Source organism: Sander lucioperca, chromosome 18, assembly GCF_008315115.2.
Source record: "Sander lucioperca isolate FBNREF2018 chromosome 18, SLUC_FBN_1.2, whole genome shotgun sequence".
Lineage (NCBI taxonomy): Eukaryota > Metazoa > Chordata > Actinopteri > Perciformes > Percidae > Sander > Sander lucioperca.
Window position 1 is genome coordinate 23,475,148 of NC_050190.1, and position 21,103 is coordinate 23,496,250.

Genomic DNA, 21,103 nt, shown 5'->3' on the forward strand with positions numbered 1-21,103 from the left:
TCATTGATGCAGCGTGTGTGAGAGAACAGAGACCACCTCCTTGATGTTGTTACTATTGCGCTTCCTCTGGGCCACCAGGTGAAAGATGCAGTGTGAGCATTGCGGCTCGGACACAAACGTCTCAGTGACCAAAAAAGGCCACGACTTCACCAGCCTGATAAGCCCGTGAAGTTGCGTATTCCAGGTCTGAAAAGAGCTGCAGCAATAAGCTCTTCCCTCTTTTCCCGCAGGGTTTTCTACAAGGTGAAGAGCCGCAGCGCCCACATGAAGAGCCATGCCGAGCAGGAGAAGAAGGCGGCAGCGCTGCGGCAGAAAGAGGCTGAGGAACGAGCCGCCGCTGAGGCCGCCGCCGCCCTCGCCGCACGCCAGCAGAATGGGACGCGACAGTTGGGCGGAGACAGCACCAACGACGATTCCTCGGACGCGGAGGACGTGGACGATGAGGACTGGCCGTAAGAGAAAGGCCGCACACACTGACTGCACCATGCAGCGTGGCTTTACGCTCTGGGACGGAAGGAGGGAAATTTAAAAAAAAAAAAAAAAAAAGAAAAGAAGAATCCCCTTCTGTGAACTCTGTATTTTGTGGAACAAGACTTCCGTTGCTTGGCACATTCAGGGACAGATTTACTCCCGTGTATGTGTTTGTGAATGTTTGGATGAGTGTGTGTGTGTGTGTGTGTGTGTATGTGTGTGTGTGTGTAACAGAGTGTGTATGTGCTTTCCAAAACTCACCAACGCCCCCTTTACTCTGCTTGAAAAGCTTTTCAAGAGTTACCTCTCTTGGTCACAGGGCTCGGTAAAAATCAAAGCCATGATCTCGGCGCTCTCCATGCCAGGCCGTGGCCTTTCTCAGCACTTCGAGTCTCGCCCTGCTTCTTTCGACGGGCGGAGAACTTGTTGGATCCCTTTTTTTTTTTTTCTGTCTCTCGATGAGCCACAGCACGCGCTTGCTTAAGCTGCATCCCAACTGGATGAAGTTTTGGCGACATGAACACTGAAATCTGACAGCTGGGGGAGTGCGGCGAGGCGACCAAACGGAGAGCTGTGCTGTTAGTTTCTCTGGTCTAAGACGGACGGACGGACGGATGGATGGTTTGATAGATGGCATGTGCGCTTTGTTCCGTCGCTCTTCTGCACTCAAGGCTGCCAAAAGCTTTCTCAGACGCATGATGTGCACCAAATGGGTTCCCTCTCTCTCTCTGTGAGCGTTGTTCATTTGGGCTTTAGTTCTGTGAATCCCCCCCTCAGCCCTCGTCACTTTTTATAGTTCCCAGTTTGTTCCTCACTGTTGATGCCTTGGATGTTTTGATGCTTTTTATCTTGAAATGACAATCAATTTTACACTGTTGTTGTTTTTGTTTTTTATAAATATATATACAGGTAAACGTTACTTTTTCTGCCTGTGTCGCTATATATGGTTAATGTTGTTTTTGTGAATATTCTTGTTGATGATTATTATTATTATTATTATTATTATTATTATAATATCCTGGTTTTGGCTGCAATTTAATTGAGCGCTTTTCTGTACTTGTCCATAGCTTTTTTTCTTTTCTCTTTTTTTTTTTTATTTAAACGAAAAACAAAAATAATGCTACTTGCTGCCTGTTTTTAACTGTGAGATTCTTTTGGAAGCCAGAAATGAAGAAAAGGCAGAAACGTATGTGCAATAGAACAAGTTGACCCCCTGTTACCAGAGCGTCCAAGCCCCTTCTGCTTACGATTGGCTGCTCTGGATGCCTCGTTGTCAACCCTGTAACTGATAGGAGGTACTGACTCAGACTGTTGAAAACCGCAGGTCTCTATAGATACACACAACGAAGTGGGAAAGACAACAAACAGCACAAACAAATTCAAGACATGTTTTGACAACAGATGTCAATGTTTATGACATGCTTACTACCATGACATTTTAACCAGAGGGAACCATTTGCTGATACAGGCATTAAAGGTGCAGTAGGTAAGACTTGTAAAACTAACTTTGTCATATTTTCTGAAACTGCCCCTATGTTTGAGCTCTGGCACCACCTACAGCCTGTAGTGTGATTTGCAAAAATCCACAGCTCCCTGTTCAGATGCGCCAATCATGGCCAGGGGCGGTGTCTCACTGCGTGTCAATCACTGCTCATGCACACACATTCATTCTCCCTAGTGGGGGGAGGGACTTAGGAGACCGTTTTGGGCTTTAGCGGAAAGGGGGGCAGGGACTGAGAAGTTGTCGATGTTCAAATTCTTTGGCTAAGTCCTGGACATTCACAATCCTACCTACAGCACCTTTAAGAGAGGCAGAAACATTCTTTACTGTAAACCAAGCTTAACCCAGATGTTGCAGGTTTTAAACAGGAGATTCTAAATGCAAACATAAACAACTTGATATGTTTTTTGCTTTTTAAAACCAGAATATCAAATCTCACTAAATTATTTACTGTCATCAACAAACAGACATTAAGAGAAGCAAAACATTCTTTACTGCAAACCAAACTTAACCCATATTTTGAAGGTTTTAACAAGAGATTTTGAGTGCAGACATAAGACATACATGTTCTTTGCTTTTTAGAACCATATATCTACATCTATAATATATGTTCCCTACTTACACATTTCAGCTTGACTTTTTTTACACTTTCCATCCGACTGTGAATGTGTCAATAAATGATTTAGTCTCATTAACAAACATGAATTAAGGGAAGCGGAAGGATTTTTTTTTTAATATATACTTTAAATCTGAATATTGCAGGTTTTTACAGGGGATTCTAAGGGCTGTCGTGAGACTCCCACTAAAACCCCTGTTTGCTGATATTTGGTGACTTAAAAGTGAAACCTGTTATTCCAGAAAATTCTGGAGAATGGATTCTCTCTTGCGTCTCAAAGTGTGTTAAGGTTGTTGTGACACTAACACGCTCTGTTGAAACCTTGACTATGTGGGTCAGCAGTTTACTGAAGAGCAGCGTGACACATTTTCTAAAAACACATTGGGAAAACTATTGAATAATTTAATGGAAAAAGATGTGTACATATATTACAAATGTAAATGCAGATAGGGGCGGTGAGGAAAGAATTCACAACATCTTAAGGTGAACAAACTGCCTGGCTGTTAATATCAGCTCAATATTTCCAGGTCTAACCCTAACATGTGTATCTATAGTTGACTTTATTTCTGTTTACCTTGTTGCTGATAGCAGGCACTGAATTGGACTATGGAGAGGGCATGTTTTGATCGGTCTAACTCTACATATCTTGACGTTAAGCCCTTCGGCCTGGAGACAGCTTATGTTGCCATAGCAACAAATGGTTTAAAGGGTTATTTTCCTTTAAAGGACAAACCACAGTGGGGAATTTGGGGAAGAAACTGCTCCAATTACCAGTTACTCCACAAGTTTAACCTGGGTCTATGCACAGACTGTGTGTGCGTGTGTTTGTGGACATACTGTTAAAAGTGTGTGTGTGTGTGTGTGTGTGGGCGTGCGTGTGCGTGAGTGCTTTGTGAGAGAGGGCAAATGTTAAACTGTACTCTAGTCAATGAAGAAGAAAAGAAGGTTTTGCAGACTGTTCACGTTTGGTATGTTAATTTATATTTCTTCTTTATTTGGGCTTGTCTTGAGGTTCTCACAGGGGGAAGTTATCGCCACGAAATAAGGTTTTTAAGCTGTTTAAAAAAGTAATAAAAAAAAAAAAAAGAAGCAGAATTATGGATGAAATCGAGGCCGTCGACAACCACACAGCTGTAAACTTTCCTCATTTCATCCAGTCGGTTAAGGGAATTTTAACGGGACAAAAGGTTTATTTAGCTAAAGATTAGAAAAATATATATGAATGAAATTCTATGTTTGCATACTTTCTATGCTATTTTCATATATGGGGTTCACACTAATGACGGAAAGGAATCTCAAGTGCTTTTTACTACAGTGTAACTTATTTGTTTCGATTTGATTTTTACCACCTGTGTTTTTAGTAATGATTTAAGAAGCACTGTATATTAAAGTTTTAAAATATTTATGACCCTTTTGAATGTGTTATTTATTTCTTTTAATTCTCCGACATCATCCTAAGCCCTTTCTTAAAATCAGATTGATTTCGGTGTTGTTGATGCACAAGGGGGCAGTATTGTTGTAGCAGTTGAGGCACTCGAGTACCTCCGAAGAGCAGAGGAGGACGCTGCTGTAACACCAGCTGAGAGCCAAGCTGTGCTGGATTTATTTGGTAAACTTCTTAAAACTTAAACTTCTTTTGGTTTGTCATATGGGGGTGTGATGGGTTAAAAGTGTCATCTTACATTTATTTCTGTATTTTTTAACAAAGGCTGTGCATCTGTTTTGTTACATTTAATTTTTTTTATAAGAAACAACACTCACTAAATAACATTTCTGTTACTGTTGACGTGTTAGCCAGTCAGCTAATTCTCTTTCTTGTCCTTTTATGTATTTGTTGTATCTACAGTATGTTGCGGCCCAGTATCGTCATGCAAACCATTTACACTGTTCTAAGCTAGATTGTATTTTAGACACACCCATCACATCGGCTTAAATCAAAATATGGAGCTGCAAGAGAGAAAAGCACCCCATCTGCCCTGGTTGAGACCTGATACAGAGGCTTGCAAAAATATTCATACCCCTTGAACTTTTCCACATTTTGTCACGTTACAACCACAAATGTAAATGTATTTCATCGGTATTTTAAACGATAGACCAACACAAAGTGGCTCATAATTGTGAAGTGGAAGGAAAATGATACATGGTTTTTTTTTACCCTAAACATACAGCCAGAGCTACAATGGAATGGTTTAGATCAAAGCATATGGCCCAGTCAAAGTCCAGCCCTAAATCCAATTGAGAGTCTCTGGCAAGACTTGAAAAGTGCTGTTCACAGACGCTTTCCATCCAATCTGACTGAGCTTGAGCTATTTTTCAAAGAAGAATGGGCAATAATTTGATAGATGTGCAAAGCTGGTAGAGACATACCCCGAAAGACTTGCAGCTGTAATTGCAGCAAAAGGTGATTCTACAAAGTATTGACTCAGGGGGACTGAATACTTTTGCACACCACACTTTTCAGTTTTTTATTTGTAAAATAATTTGAAAACCATGTATCATTTTCCTTCCACTTCACAATGATGCCACTTTGTGTTGGTCTATCACATAAAATCACAATAAAATACGTTTACGTTTTTGGTTGTAACGTGACCAAATGTGGAAAAGTTCAAGGGGTATGAATACTTTTGCAGACTACATTTGCTCTTTTTGCCCAAAAGAATATCTGGCATTATGAGCACATAAAGCTGAGCAATCATTCTATATTATCATGTTACCCTTAAACAAAATGATGTTGCCCAAATGCTAGCACAACGTTCTTGTTTTACATACAGGTCATTGCACTGAACATTAAGTTTATTATTTTATGTGAATATGCCAATTTTCTTTTGCCCTTATATGTTACTTATAAATTGTTAAATTTGTATTAATGTTGTGATAATGATTTCAACCCCCAGAAAGTGAAATATGGAAACTGTAGAACACATTTTTAAGTCACAACTTGGTATCCTTTAAAGCATGAAGCAATCATCTAATATCTGGCTCAGTCGTAAGCTAGATGTGCAGTGTGCATTTTTCTTTAATGTCAAGATACATATTTCTGGTAACTGAATATTAAATTGAAGCTGTTAACATGAAAAGTTGCCTAGAACATCCTACGAGCAATGCTGCATTCTCACTGTAAGATTATTCAGTTTCTTTTATTTAGTCCTTTCACCATATTTTTTACTCCGTGTTGTGTTTTTACCTGTTTGATGAAGCAATTACGGTGTGGAAAATGTAAAATAACTGCCATGTCTGTGTGACCGTGTAGGATGATTAGGAGATAACTGTAGTGCAGTAGGATCTGACAGTGGAGATACAATGATGAGGGGAACTGCCAACTCCCACTAGCACCAGCAGCAGGGCAATCTGGGCAAGGCAAACAAGCACAGCATGCGGCTCAGATGTCGCCTCGCGTCCTCTTTTTACTTGTTCCAAATCGTGGGAGGAGGAGGACAAATAGGAGGGATGGGAGTCAAGGAATCCTGAGTGCAAGAACTTTATCTGACTTATCTTACAGCTGGAGAGAATCAGACATCAGAGCGAGGTCTTTGAGGGTTTCGATGGGAAACACTGAATCACAAAATTGCACGAAAGCTCATTCGCATCCATCTGTCAGTGTCATTTGAGTTTGAAAAATTGCACTCATCTTTTACATTCAGAAACACACTTAAGAGAAATTCCTCCAGCTTAATGATAACTTATATTTGCACTGGTATTGCAGAGCATCCATCATACGGACACACAGAGAAGACCACAGGTTATTTATCACAGCCATCGTACAATTAAACTGTCTACAAATCCCTCAGAGCTCAGACAAAGTGTCAAGAGAAAACTTGATGATTGTGGCCAGGTGCTGTGAGGAACAAGAGTTTGTGTAGGAGGCAGAGAGAGAGGAAATGAATGTGGAGGGGGTTTTTTATGCCCCTTTTACACATGCAAAAACACTCATCAACCCGTCACATGCTCAACCATGGAAATGATACCGTGTATGCCTGGACATCAGATCTGAGCCCAACAGGAGGTGTGATATGAGAACTCTCAGCCTGAGGCCAAGATCCTGCCAAACCCAGGAGGTGGGATCTGCCATAAGGAGTTTAGTTTATAAAATGTCAGGAACAAGCGGACAACACCTATTACAATTTCCCAGACCCCAAGGTTTTTGTTTTGACAGTCGAAAAACTGAAAACTATTCAATTTAAAATAACATGAAACTGAGAAAACCGGTAAAATGTAGCATTTAATTGGACTATCTCACACTAACAACTATGAATTGCAATGAAATTTGGTACACACATTCGTCTTCCTCACAGGATGCCTTGTCATAACTCTGGTGATTACTTCACCCTTTATCTAGCGCCACACTCAGGTCAAAAATTGTAATACTTTGTTTTATGCAAACTAATTAACATCCCCTTCAGCCTCAGCTGTACTTTGTGTTTAGTGCTAATTATCAAATGTTAGTTAACAGGCTAAGCTAAGATGATGAACAGCACCGCTGGCTGTAGCCTCTTCAAGCCAGGAGACAGAATTAACTTATCGTCTGATCAGTTGATTTATCATTAAAATAAATTTATAGATTTCTGTCAATCCGCCAATCACTTCAGCACTGGTTTTAGTAGTAGGCCTAGTGTATATTTATATATTATAGTGTAATTAGACATTTCTTATAGACACCGGGAGAAGAGGGTGTTCACAACAGCCTGAACTAATGTTGGTGTTTAATTGCACTCTAATAGGGAGACGCTTGTTATTGAAGCTGTTGGAAGCCTAATTGGAGGAGAGGAGAGTTTACCACTCCTACCCTTTGGCTTAGGAGGGTAAAAAAAAACGTGATTGATGCGCCAAGATGTTTTTCAGAGATCCGGGCCCAGGCTCAGAGGCCTTGCTACCTCATTATCTACTATTTGTATGGCTGCTTATGGCGGCAGCTCTTTTTTCTGCACACACACTGGATCCTTATTAGCAATTACAATGCCAAAGGGCCTATTTATACACATGTGCTGAGATGGGGCGCTGCAGTGGAAACAGATACACCCAGCAGCACTAATCAACTACAGCCCAGTAATGGTAAATGAGATGGGAGGTAGTATGGAAAGAGGTAGGGAGTAATGGGAAGAGGGAAGGTGAGAATACAAAAACAAAGGAGGTGGAGCGATGAAAGGGGAAAGGAGGAAAGAATTAAAGAGGGATAGGGATGAACAGAGGGAGTATCTGAGACAGCCATGCACATTCAATCACAGAAATGAGAACCAGATTCTGCTCAGTAACTGCCACAAGGCTTGACTGGTCGTTTGCCACATATATAACTCTGCTGGAGCCTCTGGATTGATACGTTCAGCCAGACTCCAACAGGACGCTGGGGTGTGCTGCACAGGCCTGAAGGCGCTCCCTGCATTACCATTTCTCAAGACGAGGTTGTTTCCGAATTCCACACACTGGATTTTATTTGGCCAGTGATGATGACAGGAGAGATGTGTTACAGCAGAGTCAGGGGTTTCCAATATTAGCTGACTTTTTGTAAAATAAAATATTGTTGCAGTGTTTGATGCATAATGTGTCCTGATGACACTCTTACAAACTGGATCATGGTCATTTTTAAAGATAGTCTTTTACGTGAGTGAAAAGTGTATGGTGGATTTCCTGTTCACATCTTACTTTAACACTCTGAAATCACATTAACAGGGTTTTGGGAGTGGAAACACTTAAAGTGAACCACATGTGCACATACTGGTGAATGTAAAGATTCTTTTCACAAATAAACTCTATTATTTTAAGTGGTCTACTTTAGAAAATTCAATCTTGTAGGAAAGACAGATGTTCTAAATAATAATAGCCTGTTGGCAGAGACACGTGTGTGTCCATATTAAAACTGGCAGGCCTGATTTTATGACTTCCACAGTTTAACATGTGTTCCAGTTTAAAGTTCTCACTGTCGGGCTGGAGGATATGAATATTCTTTCCTGTACTTCAGTCTCACTTCTTGTCTGTTAGAAAAGCAGGAAGACCTGACATGCTGTGGAAATCTCTTAAAGGGCCTGTAGATCCTCTTTTACAAGACTTAGAGTGGCTTTGGGGGTAGAATACACACAAATTCATTTATAACCAGCAATAAAAACAGCAAACTACTTGTTGCAATAACTCTGGCATGCAGATTTGAACCTGTATTTCCAGATGTGAACACAAATATGCAGGTGAACACCAAAATGGGTATTTGGTCTATTAGGGTGTATTTAATTAGGTGTATCAGTGTATCTTTTTAAAATCTACCACTAGGAGTCGCCAAAGTCAGATAGTTTCCAATCCTGTTTGTTGTTGTATTTATTCTTGTATATTTGACATGACGTTATTGTATTTTATGATAAAATAGATTTATATAATTGTATTGGTTTGTTGGCCACTTTTTACTCTGTATAAGTACCACAACAAAAATAAGTCTCTGAATAAATCGTATCATCCTTCACATCTATAAATGTGCAATATTTTACTCTGCCCTCTCATAAAAGATAAAATAAACAACACCCTTACTGTATACTGGACTAATTTAATTGATCTATTTCTTAAGCTTGACTTAAGGAATCAAGGCCACCCATGTTTGCATGAACACATCTGCACACTTCTGCACTTATGTTCCAGTCCTCAATAGATTTATGAGTCGAATTTTACAGTTTAATGACTGAGGGCCTGATTCATTCTGACACAGAAGGTTTTTGGCTTCCCGCTCCTCCGGCTTGGCAGAAAAAAAAAAACTCTGGTAACACTTCACTATAAGGGCCGTGTAAGTCACCTTAAGTGCTTTGTAAATGTGCTTATTGCCTGTACGATGCTTTCAATATGATTATGTCAGTAAATTATCCTCATTAGGCCTCAACATTGTGAACCAAGTATGTGCTGTGAGACTATAAAGAGCCAGAAATATATCTTGATATATATATATGTATATATGTGGACTTTTAATTTACTTCCCCATTTTTTGGTTGTTTTTAACATACATGTTAACTGCACATCAGTCGACTGTGTTTTTGTGCATTTCTACTCATATTCTTTCCTTTTAAAATTGCAAAAGTATTGTTGGAGTCCTGTTAGCATTTTTACTGTATTTTAGTTGATAATTGTTTCTGTCTTTAAGGTAAAAGCCCAAGTTTATGAACAGCCACAAAATAATGAGTAAATGTACAGTATATATTTTATGCCATATGCCTCTCTCACAACACACATTTTAACAAGCTACATTTGTGTTTCATTTTACAAACAATTTAGAGAAAAGGTTTAAAAATGCTTAATTGCAAAAATCCTCTGCATGTTTTCATCAGTTGCCTCAGTGTCTGTGGCCTTGGTCGACATTTTCTTGTGACAGTGAGCGTCTTTGTTGCAGACAAAAAAAAGGGTAACTGCTAGACGACTGAAGGGCACACTGGCTGTCTGTTAGGTCTTGTTTGTGTCTGTTGCCATAGCAACTGTCAGGCTGGGATGGTGGAGGGTGTTGGCTGGTATGTGATCCATGGACAGCAAGGGTGGCCGTGCAGAGCAAAGATTTGGCAACAGAGCCCAAAAGAACCAAAGAGGAAGCATCTGGTGGATTTGCAAAGACTCAGCCGCTCCGGCTTCCCACAATGCACCAGCATGGGCAGGGTTAACATTTAGATTTCTCTAAACATATGCATTAATTCAAAAAAAAATGTGTAAGATGTTTAGATCAGAATCAACAAAATTGTTGGCAAGCTGTTCTGGAGCTTTCAATAACATCACACATTCTTCCTCAGCAGATGGAGTTCGCCCAGTTGTCATAGAGTTGTAGATGTTAAAATGTCCAAAATCCAAAATAAACTTTAAATCTCTATACTCAACATGGTCATAACTTCAGGGCCTGTATGTGCGGTGCCTCAAGTTAATTATATATTTTTTCGTACTGGTGAAATGGTGGTGTCATTAAGTCATTCTACTTGTGCTATTACTCTGTATTTGTTGTATTTAGGTGTATTGATGTGGCAAATTGATGTAGTTTTGGTTTTCTGTTGTCGCATGTTGTAGGTGTGTGAACATCATGGGACTGTGTTGAAAAGTGTTCTCACTTTAACGTGTTATCTTCTGTATTTAATTTATTTTTGTAGATTATTAAATAAATTAAATGAAAATGAAATAAAAAGGGGTATCCTGGTTATGTCATCACCCCCCTCACTCGTCCTGTGTTTCCTGTCTCTCTAAACTATTGTACTTCTAATTGATCAAATTATATTTTGGGGAAATTTATATTTTTATGCCTTTATCAATACCTGACATCAGTAAAACAACAGGAAAATGACCAGGTCACCACCTTAACCCCAAGGCCACTAGGGCCCCCCCTTATACCTCTTACACCCACCTGATACTTAAAATAGGTAGGATCACGGACCTTAAAAAGATCCAGAAAATGGGAATTTGAATATCTACAATTCCATCACGAATGGGGAAGCTCCACTTTTATTGTCCTCTAAGTTAAAAAAATGTTTTCATGGTTATCAAGTTCCAAACTCATTATGTTACAGCAAAAAAAATCTTTCACCTAATGTGATCAAGTATTAAAGCTGTAGTGCGTAGTTTCTGTTGCCCCCATGAGGAATTCTAAGTAATGTCAACAACTTCACCATTTTGTAAACACAGCCATGCTGAGGAAATACAGAGAGACTTGTGTGGAGCTGATAGTCTTAATTAGCTTTGTATCAACTCATTTGGCAATGGCTTGAATGTAAGAAACTTTCATTAACATAAAATAGTCGTGCACTATAGCTTTAAGTATTACGCAACCAATCCACATAAACCTCAAGGGTTGAAGGGTCTAAAAACTTGGAGCGGTCTTATTTATGATGATGTTTTTTAGCAGATGTTGTGCTTGAAATTCCCATATGTCACAGGTTGAAACGCAGATTCCATTACACATTGCCACTAAATGCAAGTCACTTGTTGTGTTATCGGCAAAGAAATTGCTCTAATGCAAGAGTGTTTCATACAAAGACTCTGCAAAATACAAAAAAATGACGACTGACACAACTTTAAAAAGGATTTAATCATTATGTCCACCTTAAGAATAGGAAGAAACTAGGGGACAACCACTTCATTACTATGTCATTGGAATACACAATCATCTTCAAAAACCAGAAATCAAAAACTCAAACTTTTTCTTCTGAATGAGAATGAGTTTGTTTGCTGGTTTTTATTGAGACTCGTGAGCAATGCTGGCTTCTTCGATTTGGTGTCCAGGCAACATTGAATCTGATGATGAAGCAGAGAAAACACACATCAGGCAGTGCAAAGTACAAAGATGGATTTGCTTAGAGTCATGGTCGGTTTGTCTTAACAAATAGCATGAAAATGTACAAGATAAACAAATGTAAGCAAATGATTTGGTGAATAAATGTGTGCACACTACCTGCCACTACCTATTTATATGTGTGACTCTCGGTTCCACCACGTCCAAATCCTGAGAGGAAAGAGACAAGAAGCAATTACATCAGTGAACTAACATTAACATTAGGAATTTGAGACTTTTACTTTGACAATCTGAGAGAGAACTTCTTTCAAGATAATAGTTTAACGAAATGGTACCAATTATGTAAAGACTGTTTTATTGAGTGTGTGACTCTATCAGGTGACAGTGTATGCTTTTACGGCCTCGACCCAATCAGATACAAAACATCATTACACAGGGCGTTACTGGCCTAGAGTCTTACGAGCAACAGTGACTGAGAGGAACATGCTTACCTGTAGGTCCAAAGAGTGCACTGTAGCAGGGTTTGTGACAATATGGCTTGCCATCATGCTGTAAGAGGCAGAGTTGTATTAGCACTGAAAATGTCAAAATAAACTAAATAAATAAAAAAAAAATTGAAATTGTTAATAATATATAATACTATAATATCCTGCTTCCTATCTGTACACATTCTGCATGTAAATATTGTTTTCTGTCCTCTCCAACTCTATCCCTTTTTGTGTATAATGTAAGTATATACATATATATTATCATCTTGATTTTGTGTGTTTATACACAGAGTGGAGATTTAATACTGGATGTGAAGTGCTATCAGACCCCCAAACCCTGTGTACATTATTAAAGATTACAGGATATTCTTATATGTATTGTATGTATTTCAGGTGTCTCACCTCAGCATGTGAGCCCGCCGACAGCGTCTTGTTGCACTTCTCACACTTCAGACAGGGCCTGTGCCAGTCCTTGCCCAGTGATGTCACTTTCTCGGCTGCCAAACACATAAAACACCAAATTATTCACCATGGCCTTAAGCTTCCGCCACAAAGAGAGCCACTGTAGTCTGCAGAGGAGATGGAAGTGCCACAGGAGGGTCACAATATCTGTTTTAGACCAACAAGATTATGTCTTTGCAGATAACTTGGAGAACATTGTTTGGGTGTGGTGCTTGAGGGGAAAAGAAGACTGAGTGTCCCTGGGGAATCTGTTCTCCTCCTGCCTCATAAAGTCTGATAAAGACTGTCTTTATCTGCAGGGCTGATGTGCACAAACACCCATCAGGAGGGCGGTAAAAGTAGGAAGGAACCCGACCCAACAGTCTTGAGTTTCATGTCTTTAATGGAGGAAGGTGGACAAGAGTTTAGATGACTTTTGAGACTCGTCACACGATTACGAGCAACAAATCTGCCAAAGAATGTACATTCAAAGACGAAAAAAATGAGGCTATTCACTGATGCATAAGATCAGAGAGAGAGCAAGCACAGGAAATACTGAAAATAAAGGAAGTGTTATCGTGAACTGAGGCTGTTTCTCCCAAACATGTCGTAACTGAGGAGCACAAAACTTGATTAATATCTGCTGATTTTATGAAAAAAACATAAAACAAATTCAGAAAGGACAGCAGATGTATGAACAAATACAAATAACTCTGGTTTCAGGTGAAGCCCACTGACCTCCAAACCTTCAGACAATATTAGGATATGACATATTTCCTCCCTAAAAATAGCCTGATGTGGCATGAGATTATGTAATAGGCAACGGAAACAGGGAAAGTGCTCCAGGGTGAGGTCAGCCTCTCAGGCCAGTGGCATGAAAACATTTCATCAAAATAAGGTGGAGCATTGTTTGACCTGAAATAATTACTATACTTTACTAAAATGAACAGGTTAGTAGACTGAGCAAACAAGTCTGTCCAACGACTAATGGAGGGGAGTCTCACGGTAGAGCTCAGAGTCCATTCTGATCAGTTGCAATGACGCCCATGTAATGTTGTTTTACTCATGATTTTATATGGATCTGACAAAGCAATTATGGAGGCAGTCCAATATACACAAACAGACACAAATCTGAATGGAAAAACACACTGTGAGGGACTAGACTATTCGCCTCATTAAAAAAAAAGTCATGGTGAGGTTGTATAACTGTTTGTCAAGCTAAAGAAAGAGGCTAAGAATGCATTCCAAAGCATTTAGAGTTGAGTGAATGACTTTAAATACAGCAACACTCTTTACGGCCTGAACATCAACTGAGTATTAAAAGAACAGTTTGGCATTCATGGAAATAAATGAAATTCTCTTTCTCGCCAAGAGTTAGATTAGAAGATTGATAGGCTACTTCTCTAATGTCTAAGACATTTGGGGAAATATGCTTTTCTTTCTTACTTTTCACAAATACGAAGCTTCTGAGAGCTTTAAGCAAAGGGAAACAGCTAGCCTGGCTCCATCCAAAGCTAACAAAATCTGCTACTAACACCTCTAAATCTCACTAATTAAAAGGAGTAGTTTGACATTTTGGGAAATAAGTTTTCACTTTCTTGTGGAGAGTTAGATGAGCAGGTTGATATCACTCTCATGTCTATACGATAAATATTAACCTACAGCCAGTTAGCTTAGCTTAGCAAAAATACTGGAAACAGGGGGAAACAGCTAGCCTGGCTATGTCCAAAGCTAAAAAAAATGCTAACCAGCACCTCTAAAGCTCAGTAAATGACATGTTATATCTCTTTTTGTACGGATTAAACAGACAGCATACAATATGTTAATAAGTGAGTAAAGCATATTTCCCAAACTGTCAACACTAAAATTCTATTACTGCAACCTACACTACATGTTAGTTTATTTGCTTCCAACGCTTATTTGAAGTGCAGTGGAAAGTAAGAGCAGTGTACTCAAAAAATATTTCATCTTTGTGTAGCTGGAACTGTACCAAGTTCCCTCCTCATCATTCAGTGAGGCAGCGGTAGCCTGATTGTTTCCATCTGAGAGCTTAGAAACATTAAGACAGATGAGCTGCAATTGAGATGGAGAGAGAGAGAGAGAGAGAGAGCGAGCGGTGAGGATGGGGGAGTGGAGCGCTGAGGTGTGATGGATGAAGGATTGAGACATGGAGCCAGTTTTTAGAGAGGTTTGGGGGGGGAAATTGATGCCGACAATTCAGGATAGTGATGAAGACTGTGCTTCCACATAAAGAAGCTTTGTTCCAGGGTACTTTTCCTCTCAGCTATATTTTAGAAAAGAGCATATTTTCTTTGGTCGGCGTGTTCAGGCTGAAACTAATTGGTTAGCTTGTTTTGGCCAGATGGTGAAAATGTTTCCATCAAAAAGGAAGAATGGGAAGCACGGCTCCCCGGTTGCACGGTCAGTTTATCTGACTGACAGTCCAAAGACTTGGCTTTGTGTTGTGTATTGGCCCTCTCCCTCTGTGCGTCTACCCGGAGAAGATTACTCTGTTGCACTACTGAGCTGCAGACAATGTGGTAAATGGATTAAGACACATATTAAATGGAGCTGTCCTTTTCCTCCCCGGATGCAGTAATTGCTGCCTGCTTTGATGGTATCCTCATGAGACAGACCTACAAGGATGAAGCCGTATTTCAGGACAGAAGGAACCTGCTTCCTGCGCTGCATCGAGCCATTATTCATGTAGCTCATCATCAGCCATCAGGAAAGACAATTCATTTTCTACAGGGAGCACAGATCTTAAGCTCTAAACTAACTTGATAATGAGAATGCTTATAGAGTGTAGTGACATTTTGAGGAAAGTGGGCATTAATCTGAAAAACATGTATACATATAAATAAATACAAACAGCTAAGAGCGTAGACTGACAGCTAAGGGGAGTGAGCAAGTAAGCATATAAAATCGTGATAAAACTCTAGTAGGAGAAGTAACTAATTACATTTACTTAAGTACTGTACTTTACTTGAGTAATTCCATTTTCTGCTATTTTCTACTGTTATTTGAGAGTAAAATATTTTACTTTTTACTCTATAGTTACTCTTCAGATTTAACAATCCAAAACTAAAATATGATGCATTATAGATTATACTAGTTCCCAAAAGTACATAAAGGAATGTAAATTAGCTCCATCTCAACCAACTACAGCATTAAAGTAGTGCTTACAGTAGTGTATGTTAATGCATCAGTGGTGGACGAAGCATTCAGATCATTTACTTAAGTAAAAGTATCACACTCCAAAAAACATTACATTACAAGTCCTGCATTCAAAAATGTTACTTTAGTAAAAGTACAGAAGTATTATCAGGAGAAAGTACTTTAAATTTCAAAAGTAAGTACTCCTTATGCAGAATTGCCCCTGCATTCTCAGTGGTGGAAAGTAACGAAGTACATCTACTCAAGTACTGTACTCAAGGACAAATTTGAGGTATTTTACTTAAATATTTCAAATTCCTGCTACTTTCTACTTATACTACACTAAATGTCAGAGGGAAATATTATACTCTTTACATTCATTTCACAGTGATAGATACTGATTACTTAGCAAATCAGATTTAACATACGCAATATAAATATATGTATAATATCATGCTTTTTTATTTAACTAAAGTACATAAAGCAGTTAAAATAGCTCCACTTCAACCAACTGCAACATAAAATACAGGTTACATGTTATTGCATGAATAACAATAATGATCCACAGTGGCTGGAGCCATTCTGCACAACAAGTACTTCCATACTTTAACTGTATGTTGCTGAAAATACTTCTGCGCTTGTAGTTCAGTATTATCTATGCATGACTTTAAAAAGAATATTTTCTTCGTATGTAATATAAATTAAAAATGCCCGCTTGCAGACATGTGCTTGTCAGTCTGTTGGTTAAATACAGTTTCCTGTTTTCTCAGTTGTGCTAACTGTTCATTTACCAGGAAATGTTCTCATGCAGAAAGACGATTTTCTTTGCATGTAAAAACAAAACAAAAAAAATTGGTGGAAAATTTAAATAAAGATTACAAATCTTACCGAAGTAAACTTCCTTCTGGCACTTTGGACACTTTGGCATTTTGTTGCAGCAGTATGTGGCTTTACCGGAGAGAAAAGACGGTAGTGTAGGTATCCCGTGTGGATGAAGTGTGACTGCAGCTGTACCCGACTGGCCCACCTGTTACTGTTAGCTCGGACTGACCACGCCTCGCTCTCACAGTGCAGATGTGCGCGCTCCGTCCTGTATTTATAGCACCGAGGAAATAGTTCAACTGAAACTTTTTCTCTTTTTTTTTCTAACAGTGGGAGAGGCTTGTGTTGAGTCTGTGTAAGTGCATGTGCAGAAAACATAACATTGAGACACTGAAATTAAAGAATTCAACAACTAAACTCTTTCTCTTTTTCTGGGCGGCATGGGCGATGTGAGACCATTTTTAGGGGATTTGGCTTTTTAGGGATTTGGCTTTGAATTTTAGAAATTGCAGTGCTCCCTTCCGAATCACTCAGGCGCTAACTACAGAAAATAAGAGCAAACTAGCCTACCCATAATTTACAACAAAATATTGTATATAAATATTCAGGGCCACATGATAGAAACTCAGAAAGTAAACAAGGACCAGATTTGGCAGCTTACCAACTTGATTTTGGCAACAGTTCAATCAAGTTGGTAAACTGCCAAATGGTCCTTGTTTACGTTCTGAGTTTCTATCATGTGACCCTGCTGCTCTGTCATTATCTACTCGATATGTGACTCCACCAATCTATTCAATGCTGAATGGCAGTTTAAACCTTGTGATGAATAATCCTAGTGAAGGTGAATCAAAAGATTTGGCAGTGACTGAAGACAAACACACACACACACACACACACACACACACACACACACACACACACACACACACACACATCTTGCTCTGCAATTGTTGTTGTTATGTGGTTGTAACTCTGTATGTATATTTATACTTTGTAACAAAAGAAGTGATAGACCAGTGATTCCCAACCAGGGGGTTCTTGTACCTTTTTTTTGTGTACTCGTGGATCCGCTTTTTTGAGTATTTCTAAAAATGTGTAATTTTACTTTTGCTTAAGTACTTTTTTTATCAATATACTTTGAAAGTAATACTTTTTAAGTATTGTACTTCACTACATTTCAAGTCCATTAGAGAGTAAAAACAAAGGTCACATGAAAAAGTCCTGATAATCTGGGAGGAAGGAACAAAAAAAAGGGGTGATAAAGCACCACCCGGCCAGCACGCAGAGTGACCCGAATCAAACACACCCAGATGTTGTGTCACCAACAGGTGCATTCTGGATGTAGGCTAGCTAACATGCTAACTCCTAAAATGCCATAGACTGTAGAGTGCTCACAGGTGCATCCTCCATCAGAGACTTCTACGTCCACTGAAACAACTTCTACCTTCAGTGAGGTGTGTGCCGGTGTTCTGCTGTTTGTGACAATAATCCCTGCTTGACTGCTGAGCCTCATTCTGCTCAAAATGTTTGAAACTTCGAGGAGCACAGTGGGACCAGAGGGGCTGAGTGGACTGGTTATACTGGGACAGAGAGGCTGAGTGGACTGGTTATACTGGGACAGAGAGGCTGTGGATTGGTTATACTGGGACAGAGAGGCTGAGTGGACTGGTTATACTGGGACAGAGAGGCTGTGGACTGGTTATACTGGGACAGAGAGGCTGAGTGGACTGGTTATATTGGGACAGAGAGGCTGTGGACTGGTTATACTGGGACCAGAGAGGCTGAGTGGACTGGTTATACTGGGACAGAGAGGCTGTGGACTGGTTATACTGGGACAGGGAGGCTGAGTGGACTGGTTATACTGGGACAGGGAGGCTGTGGACTGGTTATACTGGGACAGGGAGGCTGAGTGGACTGGCTATACTGGGATAGGGAGGCTGAGGTCACTGGTTATACTAGGACAGAGCGGCTGAGTGGACTGGTTATACTGGGACAGAGAGGCTGAGTGGACTGGTTATACTGGGACAGAGCGGCTGAGTGGACTGGTTATACTGGGACAGAGCGGCTGAGTGGACTGGTTTTACTGGGACAGAGAGGCTGAGTGGACTGGTTATACTGGGACAGAGAGGCTGAGTGGACTGGTTATACTGGGACAGAGAGGCTGAGTGGACTGGTTAATATTGTGCTTTGAGAATAAAAAGCAGATAAGTTGACCCTGGAGCAGATGGATGAGCTGTTTGCAGTGCACAAGACTTGCAGAAGGCCGTTCAGACAGACCGGTGAGTACAGAACATTTCTGTGCTGTTGTCTGTTTTATTCTGCTGTTATTCTTTTAAGAAGTGGCACGGTATTGAATTTATGTGGCCTAATAATGCTTGTTACACCCGGCGCGGTGTCCACAGCTCTCTTTTTTTTAATGAATTATCAGTCATTTCTGTTAAATTGTCTGAATTTTGTGCTCTTTCCTGTTAATTCTAGTGAGGCGACACTGAGCAAGGTGGTTGTTTATTTATAATTGATGATCAGTTGTACGCACAGGCTGCAAATGTCCATCTAGGCCTATAGAAATTGCATTTATTGTTGCTTTGTACATTATGGGCTCATGTTGCAGATGTTGATCCACTAGTGTACATGTTGACATTCAATGAATGCAACAGATGTTCTCTGATTTAGTGTCATTTAGTGTCATATATCATCATGTGAAAGTAAGAAAAAAGTGTTGCACACTTAAGCTCCATATGCATTTCTCTATTTATGCAGACAACGTCTCAGCACTGAGGGCCCTGAGAGAGAAATTCATATGCAAGAGTGAGCGACAGCATTTCTTACTTTCAAGTCTACTTCCAGTGATAAGCATCGCACGGCAGCCCTTGGCATGCCTTACTTTCCTGTATTCTATATCGTCATATAACATCCCCCTTCCACTGATTAGTAGCCACACAGATAACCTGATGTTTTTTGGTGAGACAGTGTATAAGGTTGGCTTGTGATCGCACCATAATGATGATAATGATAATGTCAGATGTCTGTCTGGCTTGGAATGTGTTTTGACTTTGAGCTCACACTTTGAGTTCTGGGTGTAATCATTACAACACAAGCAGATCACACACACAACCAGGGCAACCTCTGACCTGATCAGTAGTGTCGAAAACTTGTCGTTACTTACTTACTTACTTACTTACTTCTGTGTGTGTGTGTGTGTGTGTGTGTGTGTGTGTGTGTGTGTGTGTGTGTGTGTGTGTGTGTGTGTACTTTAATGTGGTGTCTATGTCTGCGGCAGATACAGACACACCTGCAGAGTGAAGCATGTTTCTGTCTGTTTTCAGAGTTGAGTGACTTTTAAAAGATAACAAAGCCTCTAAGGATCTCTTTAATGAAATCACCATGGTAACCAAACAAAATCTTGTCAGACTGCATGCTTTACACTGACCTGTAGTACTTATTTTTCTCAGTTTGGGCATTCTGAGGTTGAGTGATTAAATTCACTGAGCTAATAAGATTTTCCATTTTTCTAGTCTCTATTCATCTTTGACTGAGGTCGAAAGAAGGTTAAATCACAGAAAAAAACACAGATTAATTTATATCCTCGTAGTGAAAACTTTCTAAACATCTGGTGTCAGGCAGGACAAGAGACTTGGAGGGATTTACTTCTCTTTACAGTGTCTTATTTGGTAGAAGAAATGTTAACATGAACAGCAGTGGCCAACATGTTCAAACTAAGACAGAGAAAACAACTCTAACTTGTTGTTGGGTAACTGGCAGCGTGACTCTAGGAATGGCATTCAGTTGGTTTGGGGCTGGAACCTTGTGGGAAGGTATAGCGGCAATAGCCCAATAAAATAATAAAGACTTAGCATAGTGATTTAACATCATATCTTTTTCAGATCTGGTTTACAGTGACCGATTTCCCTGCAGGTTTTGCTGTTTGGGGAGAAGCTCTAAAGTCCTTGGGATAAGAGGGCCGCCTTGTAATTTTCTTTATGGATGGTTTCCATTAAATTGGGGATGCAAGGCAGAAGCTCTGCCCTTGGCAGATTAATTAAAGAGCTAATCTCTTCCAGCCACCCAGGTAGCCGAGGGTCTTGCCTCAGCAGCCTGCACCCTGCCCCCGGGTTGGCTGGGCTCTGGTCCAGCCAGTGAGGTTGGCCCCTGATGTTTCTCTGTTCCTGCCTTGTAATTATATATTGCAGTGATCAGCCCTCCTCCCTTAAATTAGACAAGATTAACATGGAGGTTTCAGGTTCTACATCACTAATCAAGTACAGTGGAGACACACAAACTGCTAGCACATGAAGACACTAATGTGCACAGTCCACAGGAGAGACATGTACTCTAGTATTGAGCTGTACAGGCAGATAAGAGCATTAATTCAAAGTAGTGCA

The 21,103-nt window shown here is 39.9% G+C and overlaps 2 protein-coding genes across 8 annotated transcripts in view; one reads left to right on the forward strand and one right to left on the reverse strand.

Annotated features, from left to right (window-relative positions):
• The window catches only part of mideasb (mitotic deacetylase associated SANT domain protein b), a 30,601-nt gene extending 29,027 nt beyond the window's left edge, over nt 1-1,574 (forward strand). For all 5 annotated transcript variants that reach the window (XM_031309990.2, XM_031309993.2, XM_031309991.2 and 2 more), the window contains exon 13: nt 231-1,574. In XM_031309990.2, the coding sequence (XP_031165850.1) occupies nt 231-456 (226 nt within the window). In that variant the 3' untranslated portion in view covers nt 457-1,574. The remainder of the gene's footprint in view (nt 1-230) is intronic.
• Nucleotides 1,575-11,591: 10,017 nt separating this feature from the next.
• crip1 (cysteine-rich protein 1) lies at nt 11,592-17,061 on the reverse strand. Of its 3 annotated transcripts, none has more exons than XM_031310001.2 (5): nt 16,788-17,061; nt 12,705-12,799; nt 12,306-12,363; nt 11,984-12,024; nt 11,592-11,816 (listed from the first exon to the last, which is right to left on the reverse strand). In XM_031310001.2, exons 1-4 carry the CDS (start codon nt 16,825-16,827, stop codon nt 11,984-11,986), a joined length of 234 nt encoding a protein of 77 aa, XP_031165861.1. In that variant the 5' UTR covers nt 16,828-17,061; the 3' UTR covers nt 11,592-11,816. The 3 variants fall into 3 exon arrangements, with proteins under 3 accessions (XP_031165861.1, XP_031165859.1, XP_031165860.1); XM_031309999.2 differs by having other exon boundaries at nt 11,592-11,820; XM_031310000.2 differs by having other exon boundaries at nt 11,974-12,024.
• Between the last annotated feature and the right edge of the window lie 4,042 nt (nt 17,062-21,103).

Excerpts from the sequence above, each read along its gene's own strand:
- crip1 (XM_031310001.2), bottom strand. The coding sequence starts at position 16,827 with ATGCCAAAGTGTCCAAAGTGCCAGAAGGAAGTTTACTTCG. Across the intron at positions 12,800-16,787 it reads CCAGAAGGAAGTTTACTTCG|CCGAGAAAGTGACATCACTG; the intron begins GTAAGATTTGTA and ends TGTGTTTGGCAG. Across the intron at positions 12,025-12,305 it reads TGCACTCTTTGGACCTACAG|GATTTGGACGTGGTGGAACC; the intron begins GTAAGCATGTTC and ends CTTTCCTCTCAG.